This window comes from Lepus europaeus, chromosome 7, assembly GCF_033115175.1.
Source record: "Lepus europaeus isolate LE1 chromosome 7, mLepTim1.pri, whole genome shotgun sequence".
Classification (NCBI taxonomy): domain Eukaryota; kingdom Metazoa; phylum Chordata; class Mammalia; order Lagomorpha; family Leporidae; genus Lepus; species Lepus europaeus.
Window position 1 is genome coordinate 88732638 of NC_084833.1, and position 27361 is coordinate 88759998.

Genomic DNA, 27361 nt, shown 5'->3' on the forward strand with positions numbered 1-27361 from the left:
CCCATGTGAGTTTTATAGCTGCAATGGCAATCTCATTCATTCCCTTTCCACTTCTAACCGTCTGTTACCTTGCATGCAGATTAGTGCTTTTCAATTTGTTTTTTCTACAAATGAGTGGTATTCCTATCTAAAGCATACTCTCAAAGGCATTATCGTATCCTAGTCTGTAATATAGAGAAAGGGACTGTGTGTAATATCAGGAAATTGGTTGACACATCTCCTTTTTACCACCAATCAAGAAAGTCTACAAAAAAGCAACTTTATGAGATTTAAATTAAATTAATTAAAATTTCAGAGATTTAGACTAGAATCCATTTTGACTAATTTGGTTTAACATAAAACTTGGTCACAAACTTAGTTTAAAGTACCATCTAATTGACCTTGGACAAGAAACTTTCTCGTCCACGTCTCAATTTATTCATCTCAACATGGGGATAACACGAGCACCCATATCATAGGATATTGTGAGAAATAAATACATGAGTATAGGCAAAGCACTCAGAAGGGTTATTACAAAGTAAGTTTTAGGAAAGGCTGCTGCTAACACCGTACATAAGCTACAATTCCTATAGCATTTCACTGCCGTGTGTGTGGGTTGCTGCGATTAGGAATTATTTTCTTCAGCTATTTCTATTATTGTGGTTCTTGTTGTCTATCATGTAACTTCAAACTTCTCTCTCTACAGCTGAGATTTTAACAGAAGTGAATGGGATGGGTGTGGGCAGCAGCGTTGGTGGAAGCTTTATTTTTCCACCACTCCTTCAGTCATCCTGGTTGTAAAGTATTGTGGCTCCAGTATTTTTGTTTCTGTTTTCTGTTCTGGAGATGCCCTCCTTACGCCCAGCTCTATCTGCAAGTGCTTGAATGATTTGCACTATATCATTCAATTAGTTACAGGAAACAGATAATAACCATAACTTGGACTTTTTTCTGAAAGCGTTTCCTTATGTTTGTCCATATTGAAATTCAGCTGCCACTTTCCTACCACCCACACAGCATTCTGATACCTTTATGTAAATTAAATTGATGTTTCTCTCATACCTAGTAGAGCTCAGTATCATCGGAAAATCTGGAGATTTTTATTAAACACTTCCCAACTTAAGATACTTTAAAAGGTAATCAACAAATGCCAGCCCCAACTCAACTCCAGAGGACTACTGCATTCTGCCAATATATAGTTTCTCATACCAAAAAAAAAAAAATTTAGTAGCCCTGATAGAACATATTCCTATACATTATGGCAGTTTTCTGATTTATAATGTTTAATAACGTTATTAATATTATAATTATTATTATAATTATTATATAAACATATATAATTATTATAATTATAATTATAATGTTTAATAATGTACTTCTCAAAAACTTTTAGAAATCTACCTAAGTTATATCCACTGTGCCAGCATGGAATAGTGTGAACCCCAAATATTTGTATCAGAATAATCCATGGTGCTTAGAAAAATTGGTAATTTTGGACATAACCCAAATTTGTCCAGAGTTTCTGGAGCCATCCTAAACATCAGCATTTTTGATTCCAGATAGTGTAAGGTGAATAAGTCAGAAAGAACACTTTGTGTGTGTAGATCCAGGGAACACTTCTATTCGCTCCCTTCCCTGGGGCCAAGAGTAGCTCACTCTGGACTGAAATAAAGCAGGAGGCCTAGTTAAATCCCAGTGATCTCCCTTCCCAAGGTGTAAGAGCACTTGCTCTCCTAGATCCAGTGAGTCATCTCCCAGTGGACTGCACAGTGTCTTCAAGAGTATTTACCCACATCTGATGGGAGAGCCCTGCAAGTAATTTCCAAAAAAGAGTAAAGTCTTAGACCTACTCTTTGCCTGAGTAATCTCAGGAGAAGCTGGGTCCTCAGATGTATCATCAGGGGTCACCTGGCAGGCCATCCTGTCTGTGATACTCCCTGTAAGAGAAGGTTGGAAACTGGGAAAAAGAAGCAGCTTAAGATCTGCATACACGTTACACTGCTCCTGCAACTTCCAAGAACTGACATTTTCCACAGTACTCCCCAGATAGCCGACCACAGTGGAGAACCAATATACTCCGCACTTGCTGAGTGTTTTCTTAATGTTATATGCCTCATAGTATTTAAAAAGCTCTTCTTTATAGCAGATAGGGTTTCCAAACAAGAGGAAAGACAGGCAATAACAAAATCATATTGGAAAGAATCTATGCAAATCTGTGGGTCTTTCCCCTAGCTATTGGGACGTAGTCTGAAGTGCAGAAGAGAAACAGGAATTTTTGTGTTCAGTAAGGTTAAGGAATATCTGACATTTTATCTCAATAAGTAACTGTGACTTTAGAGTTATTGTCAGAAGGCCATAGTATTTCTGAAATTGATAGGTACCTTTGTGATTAAAAAACAAATAACAAAGATTTTTTTTTTTTTTTTGATAGGCAGAGTGGATAGTGAGAGAGAGAGACAGAGAGAAAGGTCTTCCTTTGCCGTTGGTGCACCCTCCAATGGCCGCCGCAGCTGATGCGCTGTGGCCGGCGCACCGCGCTGATCCGATGGCAGGAGCCAGGTGCTTCTCCTGGTCTCCCATGGGATGCAGGGCCCAAGCACCTGGGCCATCCTCCACTGCACTCCCTGGCCACAGCAGAGAGCTGGCCTGGAAGAGGGGCAACTGGGACAGAATCTGGCACCCCGATGGGGAATAGAACCCAGTGTGCCGGTGCTGCAAGGCGGAGGATTAGCCTATTGAGCCGGGGCGCCGGCCAGAAAGATTTCTAACACTTGTATTGAGCCTCATATATTCAATATGTTCTCTAAGGTAGACATGCTGGGAGATAGTTCACTTATACCAATGTAATCTTGTCTGTTATTGAATTATTTTAAAACTCAGTATATTCATCTTTCTATTTTATAACCCTTGTCTTGTAGCACTGTGGAGAGCTATGTATGGGAAAGACTCTCCAATGATGAACTTTCTTCCTGTGCGCCAGCCGCTGTGCTGAAAGTATCCTATATGTTGTCTAATTTAACCATCAGAACATAACAGCCTTTGAACTTAGCTTTCTTCCTTATAGTTAAAGAACCGTGATTTAGACAGGTAGTGGATTCTCTTACCTATGCCTGTCTTCTCCCAAAGAGCATGCTTCTAACTGTTACACTCTGTTGCTCAGTAACCACCGGTTAAGGTTAGGGGACCCAGATCTAACTCTCACGGATTGCTTTTCCACCATGTCTCCCTGCCCTTCCTTGATATATCAATGCTACCTGGTAGTGTTTTAATTAATTTTATCAGGATAACTTGGAATCCAATTTAAAGGGTGTGGTTGAAGATAATCCTCACAGAAATTATCAACATTTGATTCTTTCTAATTTCATTGGAATAAAAGTCATGAAGAATGTTCTAAATTCACCAAGAAAATACAAATACAAAAAATTTATGAAATTACACAGACTGTACAGGGTAACCTACATAAATAAAATTGGGGTTATGTGATCTTTGGGAATGACAGAATTAATCTATAGAGAACGTAAGGTTGCCTGCTATATAGTGTGTTAATTATCTGTCAAAATATTTGTCAAGGGAATACAGAGCCCATTTTTTAATAATTAGTAGAGTCTACTTAACACTGAAGCATGCCTTTTTTCTTTAAATGTAAGGTTTCTTTTAAAATGTCAGCCTATTTTTTAAAAGAAAAGTTTAGTTATAAAAAATAAGTGGATAGTATACTGAATCTGTATTGTTAAAGAATATTCTCATCACTCACATTTACTAAACAGTTTGCTCTCAACACCACAGTGATCTAATACATGTGGATGGGATATTTATAAACTATTTTTATGTATAAATAGTTGCCCCAATAAAAGTCAGCCACTGTCATAAGGCTCTTCAAATTCTGCCTTTATTGAAATGAAAGACAAATACTCAGAAAGCATTTGAAGAATTTGAAATTTGGAGGTAAAGGAAGAAAAAACACAGAAACAAAGTAAGTAGGAACAACTTACATGCTCTAAAATCAGAAATGGACTCTCAGGGAGTTTTTGGTTTTTGTTTGTTTGTTTGTTTGTTTGACAGGCAGAGTTAGACACTGAGAGAGAGACAGAGAAAGGTCTTCCTTTTTAGTTGGTTCACCCCCCAAATGGCCACCATGGCAGGTGTGCTGTGGCCACCGCGCTGTGCCGATCTGAAGCCAGGAGCCAGGTGCTTCCTCCCCATCTCCCATGTGGATGCAGGGCCCAAACACTTGAGCCATCCTCCACTGCCTTCCTGGGCCACAGCAGAGAGCTGGACTAGAAGAGGAGCAACCGGGACAGAATCTGACACCCCGACCGGGACTAGAACCCTGAGTGCTGGTGCTGCAGGCGGAGGATTAGCCAAGTGAGCTACAGCGCCGGTAGGGAGTTTTGACTGAATGTCTAGAACCCAATGTCTAGAACCTTTCCCTCTGTATGATAAAATACACCACTCCGGCTCAAAGTACACCAATTATATTGTCATTTAGGGGAAGAAGCATTATGATTATGAAAATGAGATTCCACAGACAGACTTAAAGATCAATAATCTTCACTTTGGCATGTATTAGTTGAATTGTGTTTTACGTTTTTAGTATCTTACTGAGAGAAAAGGAGATTGTATTATATAGGAAGAGAGGCAAGATGGAACTGTGCAGATCATCACTTGGCACCAGTTTTTAAAAAAAATTTACTTATTTGCTTGTTTTTCCTTATTTTTTATTTGAAAGAGAGAAAAATGAATTGATTCCTTCCAGTGTTTCTCCTGGGCCAGGTTCTGTTGCCTTCCCAGGTGCATTAGCGGGGAGCTGGTTAGAAGCACAGCAGCTGAGACTAAAATAGATAGTTCAATATGGGATGCCAGTGCCACATGGGTGGCTTAACCTGGTGTGCCACAATGCTGGCCCGCATCATTTCAAAAATGTATTCACTCTCTGTATCAGTAGGGTCAGGCAGACTGCCTCATTTTAACTATATGACTCACTCTCTTTAAACCTTAATGTCTTAATTTGTGTAGCAGTGACTATATGTCTTTGAAATTTATGTAAAGGCTAGAATAATTATTAATGTAAAGAATCTGACACAGCTTCTTTGTTTTAATTTGTTTTGTTTTTCATATTGAGAATTGATGAGTAATATGCTCTTTGAGCCTCACTGAGCTCAAGTTCCTGTGAGGAAGACAGATAAGGTACTGATCCTGTAAAAAAGAAGTCATCACAACATGTGAAAGCACAATAAAGATGTGTCCTACAAAGGGGGCTGGGGGCAGGAGAGAATCCTGACACCACTGAGCCATTAGGATCAAGTGCATAGAGCACTTGATGTTTAAGTGCAGTGTTGCAGAAGAAAAAGAATGCATGAATTGCCCGAATTCTGTTCCATTCAGAGGGAAACACATACATAAAGACACTGGAAAAGAAAGGCAAATAAAAAGAAGTGCAACATGCCCCCCGCCCCCAAATACCACCTTCATCTTCCATATTTTTGTCTGAGACTGGCTCTGAATCTATGAACGATGTGGAGGAAAGGTGTTTTATTTTCTCTTTTCTTCTTATCATAAGGATTCTTCTTTCGATGATCTAGAAAGCCAAATAGCTATGTAAATACAATAGCTCACTTATGAACTTGTGGGTTAAATAATGATCAAACCATTACTTAAAATGGCTTGTAGAAAAAGGTCTTTGGCTCTAAAGAACTCACTTGCTGCAGAACTTGGTAACTTCAACATAATAGTTACTGGATACTACTCAGGAGTTAGTCTGATCAGAACAATGGACTAATGATGGTCAAGGGGAAACTAAGGTTAAAGAGTTAGTTTGCTTTGGAGTATATTTTTAGGATTTTCCTATACCAAAACAAAGATCTTGAATGTCATAAGTAAGGTGATGAGAAATTGCTGATTTTTCCAAAGAACATAAATGATTTTAAAAATGCCATTTTAGAATGATTCAGCGGAATTAATTGGGAGAAAAATAACCCAGCCAGGAAACCATGTAAGTCAGTAATTAAGGATAAGGGAGCAAAGGTTTGAATTAAAATTCTATCTGTGAGTAAAAAAGGATCCAATATGTACAAAATACTAGACAGAACATTGTGAAAGTCCATGGTTTGCTGCTGAAACACTCTCAAACAAGAAATGAAGAAAACGCATATGACAAGGAAAAAAAAAGATAGGAGATCAAAATTTTAATACAAAAATAAAACCAAATTACTCAGTGGGAGCAACCAATAGGCCATGGAGTACTAAAGGGCCCACGGAGAGATGCCTAAGCAGACAGAAGTTAGTAATTCTGTTTAGGCAATTAGATGCAAAGATGAAAAAACTTCATTTCCTCAAAACTAGAAACCCCACTGCAATGAGGAAGAAAGACAAATCAACATCATTAAAATGTAATGAAATATGCAGTAAGTTAGCGATTTGAACTCCGTACAGTGAAAACAAAGAATAGAGTGAAATTAACTTTCTAAAGACCTTCTAAAGGAGATGAAATTTGACTATGATTTTGAAAGCTAATTGGTAGTTAACTAAATGCAGAAAAACTTTAAAATAATTATAAGGAAAGGCAATAGCTATAAAGTTACATGGTTAGTACAGGGAGTAAAAAAAAAAAAAAAAATTGTTGGTACCATGAAAGATTTATGGGGAAAAGGGTCATGAAATTTAAGACTGACAGGAAAGGTAAGATCCAGATTATGAAGGGCTTTGAATGTAATGCGCCAGGGAATTAAAAGTTAATTTTAAAATAATTTTGAGTAAATGTAGTCCTTTAGGCAAGGAGTTAGAAAAAATTTTGCTGTTTGTTTGATTGCTTACTTTGGGCATGATAATTCTAGAAATAGTAGGAATGAGATAAACAGATTAAAGTTTTGAACTCAAATCCTGAAAAAACTTTTGGAGAAAGGAATGCATTGACAAGATGCCACAATTCTATTCTTCTGAGCAATGAAGGCCAAATGGGTGTGGTATGAGAAAAGCCACATTTCTTTCTGGCAGGCAGGTAGAGTAAGGAGTTAAGAGGAGAGTTGTACAAAATGAAAAGTTTGCATATAATGGCCTAGATTCAAAGGATAAGAAATTAAGCCTAAGGAAAATTATGAATAGAAAAGGACTTGATGGGAGACCTCAGAAATGGTAATGGTAATGATCTGGATCAATAAGAAAATTTGAATGTCTCAACAGAAATAACATGGTAGAATATGATTAATAGCATACAAATTAAACTCCAGGATAAACCTTTCATAAGGGGTCAAGATTTCTTAGACAATTACAGGGTTGCATTTGTTGGTTTTGGTTTTTAATGGGAGAGGCTCTTTTCTCTCTGTAATATTTTTTAATGAAATATAATTTGAAGAGAAGCATACTGATGACTTAATTTTAGTGTACATAAGACATACTAAGGTATTTTTAGATAAAGATTTTGCGAAATTTTATAATCAGTAAAGGATAAAGCATACTTGGAAATGAGCAAGCATTTCTATTACTTAAAATATTGGTTGAAAAGGAAGGGTAAGAGGTAACATTGGAAAGATTATTAAGAGTAGGACATTCAAGTCTTTGAGTAGAAAAAGTAAGACATTTATAAGTAGTGAATAAAGAAAACGGACACATGGCATGTTTTTCAGCAGTTGTCATAATCCTTATTGCAATAATCCCTCTTCCTCTGGGTCAGTCTTTGTCATTTATCAAAGATATTGCTATGTTAATATCTTAATAACATCCACATTTATTTCAGTGACCACTTGTGTTTTGGCCATTCAGTCTTTTGATTTCCTTGCTTCCCATAAACTCATACTGAAACTTACCTTAGCACTCATTCTTGTTATAACAGCCTGAATCATGCAATTACCAGTCATTCATCTTTATCAAAATTTTGATTTCAAGGAAATTATTCTTTACGATCTTCATTTAGTCTAAATAATTCTGACACTTTTTACTTAAGTAACTCTTGAACCCCTCAACATCAACCATTCCTCTGAGATTAATCCTCTGTTTCATAGCTCACCACTCCTTCATGCCTTCAGATATCTCCTTTTACTACCTTAGGTTACATAGTCACTTATTAACGTCCTTCTCCAAATGTTGTCAACTCTGTCCATTCAGTATCTCCATCATATCATACTCAGTAAGCTTAGTCTTTGTCACATTCATTTCATGGCCGTATCTATGCAGCTGGCCGTAGACATAAAAAATAACTTTGAACATGGGTTTTTATCTAAAATGTATGCTGCTTTCTGGTTGGTAAGGCCCCAAATTAATTTCTAGACCTTTATTTCTCTCTTAGATAGAGCCCTCACTCTCCTATGCATTTCTCTCACTAAATAAAAAGCTTAAAAATTAAAAAAAAAAGAAAAATATAAATTTGAACATGGGTTTTTATCTAAAATTTATAGTAATTAATCTTTTTTTAAAGATTTATTTTATTTATTTGAAAGACAGAGTTAGAGAGAGGTAGAGACAGAGAGAGAGGTCTTCCATCCGCTGGTTCACTCCCCAGATGGCTGCAACGGTCGGAGCTGCGCTGATCTGAAGCCAGGTCTCCCACGCGGATGCAGGGGCCCAAGGACTTGGGCCATCTTCTACTGCTATCCCAGGCCATAGAAGAGAGCTGGATCAGAAAAGGAGCAGCTGGGACCCAAACCGGCGCCCAAATGGGATGCCACAGCACTGGCCCCAGTTATTAATCTTTTCATCATAACATAGCATCTTATTTGTATCCGTTTCTGTAATGCTGTTTGACCTCTCATTAAAACGAACTGTTATGACAGTTCTGTGCTCTGCATCCTTTCCACTGTTACCTAATTCAAGGAGCTGAGTCTTCTACCATTTTCCCCCCTTTCCTGCAAATGTGAATTTTCCCTTTTTACTGAATCATCCTCATCAGCAAACGTATTAGAATATTTATTAGCCTAAAATGACCCTTGATTGCATCACACTATCAAGTTCCTACCCTGTTCCTTGATAGAAGGACTCCTAAAAGTTGTCTGAGCTTTGTCTCACATGTCTATACTCCTTTTAAAAAAATTATTTTATCCTGGAATTTAAGTAACAACCCAACACTCCTGCAGAGGTTGTTAAGGATCTTCATATTATCAAAGCTGATCAGATGGATGAAAGGGAAACTATTATAGTAAGGGAAGCACGAGTTTGGTATGCAATTATGATACTGATTAGGGTTGCCATTTCCCACATGGAGTGCCTGCATTTGAGTCCCAGGTCTGCTTCTCCTTCCAGCTTCCTGATGACATGCACAATGAGCCACAGAAGGTGATCAGCCCAGTACTTGGGTCCCTACCATCCACTTGAGAGACCAGGATTGTGTTTCATGCTCTTGCATTCAGCCTAACCCTCCCCTGCTATTGTGGGTATCTGAGAGGTGAACCAGTGGATGTAAGAGCTCTCTCTGTCTCTGATGGTCTCCGACTCTCCACCTTTCAAATAAATAGAAAATAAATAAATAAACTGAAGAAAGAATAGTTAGAATGGAAAAAAGGAATTGATGGAAAAGATGAGAGAAATCAATGTAGAGAACTTGTCATCCAACTGATTATGGGGAAATGGAGAGACTATCATTTTATTTGTTCACAAAATGTGTTTCATTATCAAAAGACCATATGCCAATAATTTAAAATAAAATATTTAGATTTTTATGATTCTAGCAAAGAAAATAGCCTTAAATTTTTCTCAAAACAAGAAATCAATGAAATATATAAACTGTTCTCAGCTCCTATGTCACCTATATGTTTTCTACATAAAAAAATAATAGAGTTTTTAATATAGACTTCAAATATTTTTGAGTATTGACTTTGTACCAGACACTATTTGAAAATGGAAAGGAAAAAATGGTGTACTCTATGTCCTGAATTCACATATAGATTAGAAATCTGATACTAAACCAAGAGATAGAAGCATAATAAGATTAAACAATTGATTATAATTATTAGTTTTATATAAAAAAGATACAAGGTGATGGATATATTGAGAGAGAGGAACAGAGGCAGAGATTAATCTGGTGGGTGAGTAGAGGGGCAAGAAAAACTTTGCTGAAAAAGTAGTACTTACTGAAAAAGTAATATTTGAAGTAGCCTTAATATCTAAAAACCTTGGAATAATTGAGTTAATTGTGCTTTGCAAACAACAGGGAGTTTTCTTGGGCATCAAAAGAACAGTGAGGAGAAATGACTTCAGTGCTGGAGGTGGGCATTGTGGTACAGTGGGTTAACCCCCACTTGGGACCCCCAATGCCATCATAGTGCCAGTTCAAGTCCAGGTTACTGTACTATCCACTATCCATCCAGCTCCCTGCTAGTGGGAGATCCAAATGGATTTCCTGGCTAGTGGCTTCAGCCTTGCCTAGCTCCAGCTGTTGTGGTCATTTAAGAGTGAACCAAAAGATGAAAGGTATCCCCCCCTTGTCTTTATCGCTCTCTTACTCTGCCTTTTGAATAAATAAATAAACCTCCCCCCACAAAAAAGAGAGAATAAATATGGCCTTATAGCTCAGTGATATTGAGTAGCTTAATCTATAAAATATATGCAATTTTCTGTTATTTAAAATGAGATAATCATATATACTTTACTGTGTTTTGAAAGATTTAAATGACAACTTACTTGTATACATAGAATTTTCAGGGTTTTGCAGGTGTTCAGTCAATGTTTATTCCTTCCTCTTTACATCTACAGACTTTAATGCACATTAAGCCCTGTGATGAGGCTATGATAATCAGCATTCCCGCTCTGGAAGCATTCTCCCTGTGAACCTTATCATGCATGGACCCTTTGAAATCAGTGAGAAATTCTAAAATAAAATAGGTGGTGAATTGTTTACAGAACAAATCAGAAGCCAGTATGTTTAGTGTCTCAAATGTGAGTGGTAACAGCATGAATGCTGGCATTCTCAATAAGAACACTACACTGAGAAAACAATCTATGCAGATTAAAGTGTAAAAATATACTTTTAACAACAGTTTAAAACTACTCATTTGTCATATTTTCTCCCAGAGTTATGCAACCAGGCAGCTGATCAACTGAACTGGCAGAACTAATTCCTCAAGGATATTTTAAGCCCCTTGCCTTCTTGGTGATTATTATATGAATTGCTAGGCAGCTATGGGTAAGAAGCTTTTCTGGAGCAAACAGTCCTTCTGAAGAATGATAAAAATTTAGAAATAAAAAGCCAGCTGGGTGAATGTTCTCTTTAGATGCACGGAACAGAGATTCACTCAAGTGAACCTGAGTCAGGGACTTTGCTTTGGAGGAAATATATATCCTGACAAGACAAAGGAGATATTAGAGATTACAAGAGTGGAGTTCATAGTGTGGCAAGACTCGAGGACAATGGGGACCAAGACCTGGAAGGTAGCTGAGTCCAGATACTTACAGGAATCTCAGCAAAAGGAGTTCCCTTAATTTCTTCCCCAGTGATGTGACTCAAGTATTAAATGCAGCCTTTCTGCTATCAAAATCCCTAGTCTTACCGTCCGCTGGGATTGTATCCTCCCTACCTTTCAGATGGGGGCTTGTGTGCTTGTGTATGTATCTGCGAAACCTGCCTTATCGCAGATTTGCCTCAGGTCTTCTTTGTATCTCACTACATCCTTTCCGCTTCTTGTAGAATGGCCACCGGGTATGGGAATGTGTCTATTACACTGAGTATAATCCACCATATTTATGAAGCATTGTCCTTTTTCTTTTCCATGGGGAAATAGTATGGCAGACATAAATGTCTGAATGGGGTATAAAGAAATCACAATTTCTAGTTAAGTCACAAATGAAAAGAACTTACTTGAATTAAGGTGGAAGAGTTCCATAGAATATTTAGAGATCTTCTAAGCTTTTAATTATTGAATTGAGTATTAATATGTTGTTTGGAATCATTACTTTTTTTTTTTAAGTTTCATTATTTTCCTGGTCTGAAGGGTCATTCTCCCATTATTACTAGACCCATGTCAGCTTTCAAACACGAGTTCTGAGCTGCTGAAATGAGGACCCTAATTTATTCAATATGGGATCTGTTGTTCTAAATCACATTCAAGTAGGTCTAGGCGACATCTTGCAGAAGTCAAAGCACTAACTTTTTTTATGTTAAAATATTTTCATTTTCTTTTTTTAAATTTTGAAAATGCTTCAATCACTACACACATAAACAACCCCTAAACACACACTTATACATTTCACAAAGTCAAAGAAACATTAAGTAAAACACACATATGTAAGGTTTTTAAGTTATGGACTTACTACGAAACCACTATGATTTTGTTTCTGTGGACATATTTACAGAGCAGTTTCTCTAATTTTGTGCAAAGGAATTTAGGAAAATAGGAAACACAGTAACCGTTCTAGAAATGAAAAAACTTTTCAATAAACTTATCAAAAAAATATCCAACCCTTTGTTATCAGTTTTTCAGTTTGCTCTATAGCATATAGAATTTTAAAAACAAATTTATATGAAGAAAACAGATTTCATGAATTTCATACAGTTTTCAGAAATAAGGATACTCACCACTCTCCTTCCCTCTCACCATCCTTCCTTCCCTTTCCTTTCTTATTAATTATATAACATACTTTCTCTTTTTTTTAAAGATTTTTATTTAGGGGTTGGCGCTGTGGCTCAGGGGTTAAATAAATATAGGTGCTGGTTCGAGTCCCAGCTGGTCTGCTTCCCATCCAGCTCTCTGCCATGGCCTGGGATAGCAGTAGAAGATGGCCCAAGTCCTTGGGCCCCTTCAGCCATGTGGGAGACCTGGAAGAAGCTCCAGGCTCCTGGCTTCGGATTGGCCCAGCTCTGGCCGTTGCAGCCATTTTGGGAGTGAACCAGTGGATGGAAGACCTCTCTCTCTCTCTGCCTCTTCTGGTCTGTAACACTGCCTTTCAAATAAATAAATATCTTTTAAAATATATATATATTTGAAAGAGTTAGAGAAGAGAGGAGAGCAGAGGAGGGAGGGAGAGGGAGAGAGAGAGAGAATGTATCTTCCATCTACTGGTTCACTCCCCAAATAGTGGCAACTGCCATTGCTGAGCCAGGCCAAAGTCAGATTCTGGGAGTCTTCCACGTGAGTGGCAGGGGGCCAAGAACTTGATCTATCCTCTGCTGCCATCCACAGGCCATAAGCTGGGAGCTGAATTGGAAGTAGAGTAGCCAGGCTGGAACTGGCGCCCATATGGGAAGCCAGCATTGCTGGCGGCAGCTTTATCTGTAACACTGCAACACTGGCCCCACATACTTTCGACTTACTTTATAATCTCAAATTTAATCCTCCACTATTGTTTTAATGCTAGAGAAAGCTCATGGGTTTAAAAAAGATACATTTTTCCTTTAGGCTTACATGTATACTTTGTGTGTGTGTGTGTGTGTGGCTAAGTAATTGATGCACATGGCACATGGAATGAGCCCTGAGATGATGGAGAAAGATGGGTGTATATCACTAAATTATAGTGGCAGGAACAGGAAGAGAAAATAAGTCTTAAGATTCAGTAATCACAAGAAAGCAATTACAGTGTGCAGAAGGTCCTTGATCAATTTATTCTTGATGGTTCAGAAGGCTTCTCAGATTTTCAAAATATATAGTGATGAAAAACATGTTCTCCTAATGATAAAACTCTCTGGTCTTCTCAATTTTTCTACATAAATAGTACTCATAATGGTGTATTTATTGGTTGATAGCATAAGCTATTTATTCCTTCTTGTCAGGAAATTCTCTCCCTCTTCTTAAATAGTACTGACTCTAGCAGTAAACTATGATTCAGTGTAATAAACACTTTTTGAGGGAAGAAACCAAGATGTCTATGGATCTCGTATCATGAAATTGTTGCATTTATCAATAAGGTCATTTAGAGAGTTGAAAACAAGAAAGCATATGAACACTTTTATAAATGATTAACATTTCCAAAGAGTGTGGCTTGCATTTTTATTTGAATATAATAAGAAATACATTGATATATATTATATGGTCCCTAACATACCAACAGATATTTTATAGGCTTTTTTTTTATTTAACAGAATTAGAGACAGTGAGAGAGAGAGAAACAAAGAGAAAGGTCTTCTATCCGTTGATTTCACTCCCCAAATGGCCGCTATGGCCGAAAATGAGCCGATCTGAAGCCAGGAGCCAGGAGCTTCTTCCTGGTCTCCCACAAGGGTGCAGGCGCCCAAGCACTTGGGCCATCCTCCACTGCCCTCCCGGGCCACAGCAGAGAGCTGGACTGGAAGAGGAGCAACCGCGACAGAATCCTGCACCCTTATGGGATGCCGGCGCGGCAGGCGGAGGACTAACCTAGTTGAACCACGGCACCGGCCCCACCAATAGATATTTAAACCTACAACACTATCATTGCTTATGAGAAAAGAGGGATCCAGAGAAGCTGCATGAATGCTGAAATGCTTAAACCAGCCAGGCCTGCAGTTGGAACCTGTATCGTTTATCTAGGAAGTCATGTTGCTATTTAGTACATCATGAGAAGATTAGTGCCATGACATATTATACATGGCACAGTATCTCCAGGCAAAATGTGCACTAGCTAGCCATTTCCATGTTTCATTTTTATCATGATCATTATTTGCTATTGTGAGAAATGTAGTTAGACTTTCATTTCCTTGCCAAGTGACTCACATAGTACAATGATTACGTATTTATATTCAGGTTATCTAAGACAATAATAAATAGATACAACTATGAAAATATAGTTGCATATCAAGTAATATAAAATAAAAAATAATGTGGGAACTCTGGTCTCACATGTACTTCTTGTGAATAAAAAAAGTTCCCAAGATATTTCATTAAGTAATGTAACATGCAAATTATACTGCACTTTTCATGGCTCTGACTTGGATGCTTATCCTAGGTATATAGTCATTACACTTCTGTATTCATATACATGTGTATTCAATTTACCAACATGAAACCACTGGTAATAATGAATATGTATAATATTAATTTCAGGTGCTATCTAATAAATAAAATAAGATGCCTGTTGTTGGTATTATATTTCAGGCAAATTTATAAAGCCATTGCTAAGGTATCTTAATGGAAGAGTAATAAAGCATAATGTCACTAGGTAAAATTTGAAATTTGTTTCTCACTACTGCATACTATGTGTAATCAAATCCAGAATATGTACATAGTGATGCAGCACATTAAAATGCCACTTGGACTGTCCACATCCCATATGGAAGTGCTGGTTTGAGACCTGACCCCCTTCTGCCTAGCTTCCCGCTAATGTGTCCTGGGAAGCAGTAGATGATGGCTCAAGTGCTTGGGCTCCAGCTTCCCAGGAGTCAGAGCCAGATGGAGTTCTGGGCTCCTTGATTCAGTTTAGTCCAACCTTGGCTGTTTCCCTTTCTCTCTTTCTCTCTCCATCTCTCTCCATCTCTCCCTCTCCCCCTCTCTCCCTCCCTCCCTTCCTCCTTCTCTCTCTCTCCCTCCCTCCTTCCTTCCCCTGTCCATCGATCTGCCTTTCAAATAGATGAAAACAATAAATATTTTAAAATTCTATTTCTGATAAAATACTCAGATGGAATATAACCTATATGTCTCTATTTTCTCTTCCTTCTCTTTTCTAATTAGGAGTCAGCAAATTCCATCACCAATCTTTTAATCTCAACCCTACTGTCAAAATCCAGTTAAATTCCATTTTTAGGCCGGCGCCGTGGCTTAACAGGCTAATCCTCCGCCTTGCGGCGCCGGCACACCGGGTTCTAGTCCCGGTTGGGGCGCTGGATTCTATCCCTGTTGCCCTTCTTCCAGGCCAGCTCTCTGCTATGGCCCGGGAAGGCAGTGGAGGATGGCCCAAGTCCTTGGGCCCTGCACTCACAAGGGAGACCGGGAGAAGTGCCTGGCTCCTGGCTTCGGATCAGCGAGATGCGCTGGCCTTAGCGGCCATTGGAGGGTGAACCAACGGCAAAAAGGAAGACCTTTCTCTCTGTCTCTCTCTCTCATTATCCACTCTGCCTGTCAAAAAAAAAAAAAAAAAAATCCATGTTTATCAGTTTTCTGACAGTAGTCTGTCTTTCCTCTCATTCCCCACAATACTTTATATGAATCTTTTCTCTTTAACGTTTTATTTATTTAATTAAGAGGGAGAGTTACAGACATAGAGAAGAGGAGACGGAGAGAACAGTCTTCTATCTGCTGGTTCCCACACAGCTTTTTGAAGGGGGTGAGGCCTAGACTTTGGGAGGTATTGCAAATCCTCATCAGAACTAGTGGTAGAAGCTGCCACCAGAGTACCTGGACCTCATGAGTTAATTTAAAAATATCTCTTTTTTAAATTTTTTGCCAGGCAGAGTTAGACAGTGAAAGAGAGAGAGAGAGAGAGAAAGGTCTTCCTTCCGTTCCGTTGGTTCACTCCACTAATGGCTGCTACGGCCGGCTCTCTGCCAATCCGAAGCCAGGAGCAGGTTACCTCCTTCCAGTCTCCCATGCTGGTGCAGGGACCCAAACACTTGGGCCATCCTCCACTGCCCTCCCGGGCCACAGCAGAGAGCTGGACTGGGAGAGGAGCAATCGGGAAGAGTACCCGGTGCCCCAACCGGGACTAGAACCCGGGGTGCTAACGCCGTAGGCAGAGGACTAGCCAAGTGAGCCACGGTGCCGGCCAAAATCTCTTTTTTTTAAAAAAATTATATGCTAATTTATTTAAGACGTAGAGTTACAGACTGAGGGGAAGACAGAGAGGTCTTCCATCTGCTAGTTCAGTTCCCAAATGGCTGCAATGGTCAGAGCTAGGCTGATCCAAAGCCACGAGCCAGGAATCAGGAGCTTCTTCGAGTATCCCGTGCGTGCACAGGGGCCCAAGCATATGGGCCATCTTCCACTACTTTGCCAGGCCATTAGCAGAGAACCAAATTGGAAGAGGGGTAGCTGGGACATGGATAACCACCCATATGGGATGCTGGAGCCTTACACGGAGACTTAGCCTACTATGCCACAGCACTGGCCCCCTAAACGTTTCTAATTTCACTTGTCCTGTTTTGTCCTTGTTTTATTGAGATATTTACATTTTGTACTCTGTTAGAATTTCCATTGCTGGTAAGAAGTATGGTACTTAAAAACAGAGCAAAACTAATATATCATTTTATTCTGGCCCCTATCCTACCATTACACCATTTTGTCATTTTCCTAGTCTAGTATTTTGTATATAATAGAATCCAGATAGGTCATGAGGTAGAATCTGACATTATTTATCACTAATTATGCTGGGCACAGTGATGTATCATCTAGAACTTTTGGTTGCAACTGAGAAACCCGGCTTGAAATAATTTTAAATAGACAATTCATTTTATTTTACTAAAAGCAAGAAGTTAAATCCCAGGTAGAACTGACATGCCATCAACATTTAATTCAATCTAAGTTGACTTAATTCTCCTCAGTGGCAGATTACTGACTCTCACGTAGTTGAACTCCTGTGACTCTCAGATTTATGGCTTATTTTTACCACCAAGGGAAAACTGAAACTTAGACTCATGGCCCTAGTTGAAAATTCCCAACCTTAGCAGCACATGCGTGAATCAATCAGTGTGAACACAGCAAGTGAGTAATCCACCTCGCCATGCTTGGGTCAGGAGCCCACAACAAATTAATAACTTCAGTTAAAAAGGAAGAATCTATGGGGTGATGGGAGCTCCTACTCAATTCACATAGAGGATATAGAAGTATTTCCAATAAAAGTACTTAGAGGATAACTGCTATTTTGGGGAGACAAGAAACAGATGTTAAATATGGCAAAGAAATTGCAGATAAAAATATAAATGCCTGTTATTTGGACATAAGAAAAAAAAATCAGCCACATATTTCCAGCTTAATTTACTCAGCCAAATTCTCAAGGACATGAGCTGTTGTCCATAGAGGTAAGTATTGTGATGGGTATGAGACAGAAGTGTCAATTAAAATATGTAACAACTGCCATCGTATGAATACCAACCTGTTAGAATTGAGACGCCAGGGCGGGTGCTGTGGTGCAGTAGGTTAAGTCAGTGCTTCCGACACCCCATCCCTCATTGGGGTGCTGCTGTGAGTTCAGGCTTCCCTGCTTCCGATCCAGCTTCCTGTAAATACATCTTGGGAGGCAGCAAATAATGGATCAAGGTATTGGTCTTGTCACTGACTTGAGAGACCTGGATGGAGCTGCTGGCTCCTTGGCTTCAGCCTGGACTAGTCCTGGTGGTTGCAGGCCTTCGGGCTGTGATTCAGAACATCTTTGCCAACTATATTCTCTCCCCCCCTTTGCCTTTCAATAGACTAGATACCCTAGAGAATCAGGAAATGAACCCAGTTCTGGTGAGATCACCAATACATGCAAGTTGGATATAACTGGCCCTCTTGTTAGGACAAGTCACTGATTAATAGTTTGTTCATAGCCCTCTGTATGTGATATATTCAGCATGTTAGTCTACTGTCCTCCAATCCTTGCAATGACAAGTAACATGACAAAAATCAGAGTCAAGGAAAATGTAACTTTGAATGTCCCTAATGCATATAAAACCACTGTTAAAATACAGAGTTCTTAGCCCCACATTCAAAAACTCTTTGCCATTAGGCTTAGCACTGAACTTGTACTCTAAAATTTTCATAAATTGTCCAGACATTTCAGAAGTCATTGACTCTGTGTTTTGTAATGTGCTTGGAGAAACAGTGTTTTAAATTGCATTCCTCTTAGGGAAAAGTACCCTAGCTTTTCATAAGTAATTGGAATAAATAAGAAAATCAACAACCATAACTGCTTGGAAGGAGAGTAACGTGCTCTCAGCTTGAAGGCTTCTGTTTCTTAGGAATTAGAGTAATTTGGTGTCATCTCCGAATGTCATGTAATTCTAAAGTAGGGCAGCCAAGTAAGCTAGAAGAGACAGGTAACAGGAAAGAGATGATGACACACTGTGGTGTCTACTGAGTAATATTCAGCTCAACACTTGGGCAAGCAAAAGATCAACGAGTGACCTTGCCTGGAGACAAGCCAAATATTTTGAATTTCAACTTTGTCTTATGGGGCTGTTTTGCTTCCCTTTCAGCATCAAACCTTGTTCAACAAAATAAATTACAAGCTAAGTTGCCCATGACTTGAGATATTAAAAATATCAACTGAGATACACCACACAGCCATGGCAGATAATCAGTGATTAATGTAGTACATGTGGTATGCCTAGACTGTTCTACTTCAACTGAAGCTCCTTCACAAAGCAGTGTTAAGAAAATAGCTCTGGACCTCAGGTCATGAAGTCCTACTGTTGATCCATTTCCACCAACAGCTCTTTACAGGACCTTAGGCCAATTGGTTGATCTCTTTGACTCCAGATATCCCATCTTTAAAAGAAGGGGTTTACGTTCTATAAACAAAAGTCACCTTTAGTTCTAATATAATTATCTCAGGAAATGTAAAGCAGAACAGTTGCTGAATGTCATCAACTGTCAACCAGCAAGTGATATCTAAAGAGCTTTCTCAGCTGTCCTCATATCATCACTCTCCGAGTATAAATAAAAAGAAGCAATTACACTTTCTTATAGTGTAACTCTAATTAGATGATATAATTTGAATTCTCATATTGAAAGCTTTCCATTTTATGTATGATACACAGCTCAGATTTTAGCAGCAATGTCTTTGGACATAATGGAAATCATTTAAAGAACAGCAGAAGGCTTGGCCTTGGCAAAATTACTTCCCTAATACCACCCAGTATGCCCATCTTACAGTTATTCTTAAGGATTAAAGCAATAGAAGAATGTTGTCTTTGCAATGCAAAAAGTACTATTTGAAGGAGAAAAGAAAGGCTATAGTAGCTTGGCTCCCATTGCCTGTGACTATCAGTAATACTCTGATATTATTCAGAAGCAGATCTAGGTTTCAAAGGGCCTGAAATATTATCCAACTATGGGGCCTTCTTTTAAAAAATAGTACAAAAGTTTTTAAGAGAATCTGTAGATGGGAAGAAAAACCAAAATTAGTTCCTAGAGACTTGGAGTGCCAGGTCCCTTTCTTCTGAGATTTCTTTGAATAATTTATGAGAAATAATTATATAGAAATATTTTCCAAATTCAGTGTAACTTCATCTGCTTTCTGTAGCACACTGACACTCAGTAACTGCTGATACACACAAGGACCCATGCAAATAAGGGGCTTAGGTTAAATTAGCATTGTGTTAAATTAGGTGTTATTGAATCATCATGTTAACAAGCAGAAAAGAACAAGGAAACCACTACAGAATCAATTTGAAAACTGGGGAAATCAGAAGCCTGCTTTGAGGACTGCCTCATGTGAGCAGTCAGAGGAAGCCACTGAACAGGATGCCTAGGGGTTTTCACACGGAGATTGCAACAAAGAGGGCAGTAAAGAAACTTCGCGTTGTTGGATCTGCCTGGCTGAATTTATAGGTACTATCAGCAAAATCCTGCTGGTCAACGAGCTAGGGGAGACTTAGTGGGAAGAAAGAGGGTATGAGGAGGAAATGAAAGAAAAGTAGCTGGAAAAGTGTGGCATGGAGGTGCAGCGGAGATGGTTAAAAAAGAAATAGAGAGCACACTGAGAAATCGAGAGCAGTGCTTCAACATCCATTTTGAGTGATGATAATATTACTAGTCTCTCAATCCAATTGCTACTTTTCAGGATCTTGCTATAAAGCAAATATTAGAAGAGGAAGCATCAAAGGAATTATTACTCTGTTAGAGCAGGACATTATTTTAATAGTAATTCCCATCTATTCTTTCCCTGCTGTGATTACTTTGCAAAATACTAGCAAGATGGGAGATGATTACTTTGCAAAAAAACTAGCACAAGGAACAAAGAGAATCTTCCTGTCCTGAGTGAGCCAAAGCAGTTTTCTCCTAAAGCTGTCACCATTCTTTCCTTAATGCTTATATCAAATGCAGCACAATAAATAAACACACAAAAGGGCTCCTCAAAAGGGCAGGGCTTTCTCCCTTTGCATGGCCAGGGTGTATATATCTTAAAGCATTTATCTTTGGGTTTCTTCCAGTGTCCTCTCAACCTGCATACATATACACAAAGGAATTACACAGAGTGACTTACGCATAAAGACCTCTATCTGCACATATACCCATAAACATAGACACCCAAAACACACGCTGTCACACCAGGGAAGCATCTGTGCTAAATTATGGCTGTTGTCTCTTTAGTGATTTACACATAAAGGGCTCCTAAATATTTTGGAGATAGAAAACTTGTTCCAAGGTTACTCAAATCCAGTAGGCCTCAGCTAGTACATTGTTTTTGATAGGGAAAAATCCTATCCAATCTCGAGGCTTCAACTGTCACCTCTACATGATGATGATAAGTGCTTATCACCTACCCAGAATTCATCCATACCTTCATTCTTTTATTCGCACTATGTGGTCACATACTTACTTCTGAATATCATATTGGTATTTTTTTAAAAAAGATTTATTTTATTTATTTGAAAGGCAGAGTTGCAAAGCAAGGTAGAGCCAGGGAGAGAGAGACAGACAGACAGACAGAGGTCTTCCATCCATTGGTTCAATCCCCAAATGACTGCAATGGCCAGAGCTGAGCTGATCAGGAGCCAGGAGCTTCTTCCAGGTGGGTACACAGGCCCAAGCACTTGGGCCATCTTCTGCTTTCCCAAGCCATAGCAGAGAGCTGGATGGGAAGTGGAGCAGCCAGGACTCAAAACAGCGCCCATATGGGATGCTGGTGCTGCAAGCCGTGGCTTTAACCCGCTGTGCCACAGCGCAGACTCACACATTGGTATTTCAAGTTTAGTACTCCTACACTGAAAATAACCATCTTTGCTATTGTAGCTAGGAAAGGTCGCTTATTTCATTCACATTCATTGATATCACCCAATCTTGCCAAGCTGAAAACCTTAGTGTTATTGTTGGTAGTGCCTACATCTTTATTCCTGTGTTCCAATGTGTGCTGAGTTTTGTCTGTCCAATTATTTCTTGTTTTTCCCCATATTTCCTCAGTTTTTATTGCCATTATTCAAGTTCAGTCTTTTTTTCTATAATTGAAATAAAGTGACTTACCTGTCTCTGCTCTAATTCCAGTATTTACATCTCAGCATAATGTCATTCTCCTAATCAAATCCCTAGTGGCTCCAGATTAGTTACAAATTAAAGTGTGAATTTCTTACTCTGATAATCAAGTCCTCCAATTTTTAGACGACTCCAGTTCTAATTCCAAATGCATCTATTATCACTTTCCCTCACACACTAGCATGCTAGCAAAACTACATTCCTATTTCTGGTGGTTTCCCATCTCTTTAAACCTGACTCCAGTTACTTTCCTGTATTTTCTCCACTTCCAAATCCCATCTACACTTCTAATCCTTTCAATGTGCTTAATACTTTAGAGATATCTCATCCATGGCACTCATCACTTCCTATATTGCATTACAGTATTTTGATAAATAGTTTTCCTCCCTTACTTAAGTATATGTTCTTTCCCCCCCTTAGGAATATATTTTCTGAAAATATATTTGTTTGAATATATTTGAAAGCACATTTTATAGTTCTTTATAATTCCTAAAATGCTTAGTTAAAATGCATTGTGTAATACAGATATTCAATAAACATATGTTGACTTAATGAGACTATATTTGATGATGATAAAGTTTTTTAACCTTTTATTATTTTAAAAACTAAGCACAATTATGTGCCATGGGAACTGTTTATAGTTATTTATTTCCTCTGGAGAATAATAAGTAATTGAATGATGGGTGTTGGTTAACACTTTCAATAATTATTACTTTAAATAGTATTCAATACACATGCAACCCATCCTTAGACTAGGGTTGGATCCTAATTACTGAGCCTAGTTGTACTTCTTGTTTTAAATACATCAAAAAATTTAGCAGTCATCAAACAGATATTAGCAACCAAAACTGTCAATGTAACATCTTCAGGACTGGAAATTGTGATATTCATTTTATGCTTAAAGACTATTTGTTATTTCCCAGGTGTGATGGGAGAATATGAGCCGAAAATTGAGGTCCATTTCCCTTTCACAGTTACAGCTGCTAAGGGAACAACTGTTAAGATGGAGTGCTTTGCACTTGGCAAGTAAGTACATATTCTTCTATAATTAGATACAATTGTTTAGTAAGATGTGACAGGCCTTATTTTGTATCCTATCATCCAGCTTTCATTTTCCTGGGAGCCCCATTATGGCAATATAGTTTTAAAGGAAGAGCAAATGGGAATTAAGGAAGTAACCAATTACAGTTATCTTTCTATTCGTGTTTTATAGACAGCAATATATGTATTTTTACTATTTTAATGAGAACAAAACTTCTCTAAGACTTGTCTGAAGACTACAGTACCACCCTTTTATTTCATTCAGCAATAATATAAATGAAAGTTTGAGGTCCTATCTGCTCCTCGTGTACAGGATGCAAATTTTGATGTCACACTAAGACAACACATAAAAATCGTAAGGACGATAGTTATAGTGAATCTGTTGATTACTTCAGTGTCTTCTGAAAGAGTAACAGTAGCATTAGCCGTCAGCATGTGCAACATGTAATCATTTCCCAATTCAGAGATGATTTATATCACATCCTGATGTCTGTGTTTAGTAATTCTACTTCCGGTGGTTTAAATCTCTTGATATATAGTTGCTTGTCAATGATGTGTACACTGTGGGTATTGGGATCAAAAGCAGGAGTGGGATTTTGATTATATTTGATTAGAGTATCATGATTTATTTTAAACAGTGTTGTTTTACTTTCTAGAATGATAAGACCTCAGGGTCTTTTCTAGACTCTATAATTATAATTTGCATAAATGCATCTCTATCTGAGTTACTAATAATTTAATTCCATTGCAGTGATCTAACTCCCACATCATAACTACAAAGTACTTAGAGATAAAATGTGCTACAAAAATGAGCTTACAATAGTAGATTTAGGCTATGGGTGAGTAAAATATTAGTAAACATGAAAAGCCCAGCTAGTAATAGAAGTTTAAGAATAAACATAGTAAATACCATGCACTTTAATTTCAAGACTGAATGAAACAACATTTATATGCAATTCTACTCAAAAATAAGTAGAAATAAGGTTATATGGGCGTAAAGTCAAATAAATATTATGTGGCCTATCTTGATATCCATAAGTAGAAACACATTTCAAAAATTTAAAATGCATCTAGGAGGAATTTGGGGGTTATCTGAGGATACCTTCCCAACTCATCATAAGATGCAATAATATTCTCAAAGGCGTGTTTTTCTCCATTTACCCATGTCATGCTTGAAAATGGCTCATGGAAGAAGTTCAATCCTGATAAATGCAAAAATAACATATTCTGACTTCTTGCTATAGGTTTTAGTATGTCCTGCAGTTAAATAATTCCTAAATGCCAGAATTTGTACTAAAGCCATAATTAAAGAAAGGTCTTATTGTAAAACAAATTAGAAAACTAGATTTGTAGAGAAAACAAGCAATATAGAATATTCCCCCAGGCAGACTTATTTAATAAGTTAGATGTGGTTGCTTTTGGAAGCCCTGAAACATGCTTAGTAAATTGATGTTTAAAGGCCCTTCCAGTCTAGGAAGGATGCAACAGCCAAATCATTTATGTTCTTTCAAAACTTTATTTTCTTCCTCTTCTCTACTCCTTTCCTACCCTCCTCCAACATAAATATATGGAAAGTATGTTAAGACCCCTCGGGTAAGGGGTCTCTTGTTCATTGGCTATCCTTACTATGAAATGTCAGTTATGGAAAGAAGAAATATGCCGTGAAGAGATCAATCTCTACCTAAAGGCCACCTGCCGCCCTGGTAAAAGGAAAGAAAATCAAAGAAAACATATGAATTTGTGTTTCTCATGTGGAAAACATCACCTCTGATTTCCAGCATGACCACAGCAATTTTTTTAAAATATTTTATTTATTGATTTGAGAGGTAGAGCCACAGACAATGAGAGGGAAAGATAGAGAAAGGTCTTCTGTCCATTGGTTCCCTCCCCAAATGGCCTCAATAGCTGGAGCTGTGCCAATCCAAAGCCAGAAGCCAGGTGCTTCCTCCTGGTCTCCCACACTGGTGCAGGGCCCATGCAGCTGGGCCATCTTTTACTGCTTTCCCAGGCCATAGCAGAGAGCTAGACTGGAAGAGGAGCAGCCAGGACTAGAACTGATGGCCACATGGGATGCCGGCGCCGCAGATGAAGGATTAACCTTCTGCGCTATGGCACCAGCTCTATGATCACAGCAATTTCAAATGAATACCTGAGCATCTGGTTGGTGCCTCCAGCTGGTTCCCTGGTGCTCTGGTTGGCCTTTGTTCCAGTAACTTCAGTGTCTGTCACTAGACATTGGTCAGGATTTTAAATGCAAACGTATTCTACCCTTCAGTTTATCCTCATAGAGTGCTTTTCCCACATGTTCCTCACACAGTGTTAGAACCTAATTTTGGAATGGACAATGCCAAGCCCATGTTTCTTGGCCTGCAGGCTTACTGGGAACATACTTCCCCCACTCTTCATTAGTGGCTCCCACTTATCCTCTGGCCTTAGTTTTAATAGCATCCCCCAGAGAGGACATCTGTGATCACTTTATCCAACTGACACCTCTTAAACACTATTTAAATCCTTGTATTTGTTCTTCCTAATCCTTAACACCATTTTAAATTATTCTCATGTATATCCCTCTTGTCTGTATCAGTCAGAGATCCAGCTGGAAATAGGGCTCAGTTCAGATCACTCAAGAGAGTTTAGTAAAGGAAAATGCTGAAGATCCGCAGCAGAATTAAAAAGACCAACAGGAGGCATTTGTACTTCAGTGCCTGCAAGAAGTCTTCCTGTCATCCTTAAGCCTGGAGAAGGAAGGGGCAGGACATACTGTCGAAAGCAGAGAGAGCTGGGGTGTGGAGAGGACCGTTGAAGCGAGCTGTGTTCACTGCCTGAAAAGATGCAGTTGTTCTAAGGAGAGAGCTGAAGAAACAGGAGAGTCAGATCCTGTTTGGTCCTCATGTCCTCAGATCTGCACTGGTGGCTTTCATGGCAGAAGCCAACAGGGGCCAGTCTGTAAGCCAGACACTGCTGTGGCTAGTATATAAAGAAAGGCAGCCAGTTTGGGGTTAGGAGGAGGGTGCTAGGCGATGGAAACAGGTGGAACAATCAGCACAGTCCCCGCATTAGGTGTTGAGCCCCAGGAGAGCAGGGATTGTAACTGTGTTCTTCACCTCTCACATCGTCTGCACTCGGAAAATGTTTGTTGAAGGCATAAGTGAATTCAGAAATGTGTCTAGCTAATTCAACTTTTTGTTACTAGCAGAAATTAAATAATTAAATCTTTTATGCTTTATCCAGTTCTCCTCCAAAATAAAAATCCATCTACATCCCATTCCACATCTCTTGCCCACTCATATTCTGCCATACATGCATAACTTTGTACTTGCATTCACGGACCATCTTCTTCTGCCTACTTGTGCCTCCCTCTATCAGCTATCTTTTTATATACCTGGAATTTCTACCTCTCCTTTTGTTGTGGTAAGAACACTTATCATGAAACCTATTCTGTTAATAAAATTTTGGTACATAATATAGTTCACCACATGCACTACACTGTAAAACAGGTCACTATTAATCATGCATCTTGAATAACTTACTGTATTTTGTTCTCAAATTTTATTGTCATGTCGAAATCATTCTTACTGTTTCATACAACAATCCCAGAAACCTCTCTTGATCTGTCCCATAGAAGGAATGCATGTGTTTACTTGAGGGTAAAAAGGGAGAGATTTATCATACTTAAAAACTAGAATGCAGGACAGAGTTTAAAAAATATGGATTATAGAATAAAATTTGATATGATAATGGCTTGAGAGACAACTAAGGAGAAGATAATGGCTCACAAAATCTAGCTGGTTCCATTTCTGCTTCCTTCATGCCTTGCCAGGGCAATCCAGGTTTCCTACAGAAAATCACCATTTTTATCATGTTATTCATTGAACCAAACACCTTCCAGACATACCCCTCTCTCAAGGAAAAAGGATTCATTCCTTAGTGCAGAGGTGCCAAAATCGAGGGGCAGGCTTAGCATCGTTCAACTCACAAGAAGTACCTTGAAAGACCCGAGAGCCAAGTATAGGTCTGAAGGTTTTAAGGGCCGACTGTGTAATGGGCACTGCCCTGGCCCAAGATTCCATAGTCCCTGTAGTCACACAGATGCCTCCATACTATCTTGATACATTTAGCAAGCTCTAGGATCACAACTCTTTCATCCCAGTCTTAGTTACTGCACAAACATCAACTATTCATCCTCATCAAGTTGGCCCCAAAGTCAACCTTTATCCAGAGCGAGGTCCTGCCCATCTTCTGGGTTCAAACCTGAAACTGAGGCCCAACAGCAGAAACAGCAGGTTTTCTTCCCTTTTGGACTTTCTCCGGCCCATTGCAAGACCTTACTTAACTAGCTA

The 27361-nt window shown here is 38.7% G+C and overlaps 1 protein-coding gene across 1 annotated transcript in view; it reads left to right on the forward strand.

Annotated features, from left to right (window-relative positions):
• The window catches only part of CNTN5 (contactin 5), a 549774-nt gene that overhangs the window by 187130 nt on the left and 335283 nt on the right, over window positions 1-27361 (forward strand). The window contains exon 8 of the mRNA XM_062197592.1: window positions 22904-23006. Within this exon, the coding sequence (XP_062053576.1) occupies window positions 22904-23006 (103 nt within the window). The remainder of the gene's footprint in view (window positions 1-22903; window positions 23007-27361) is intronic.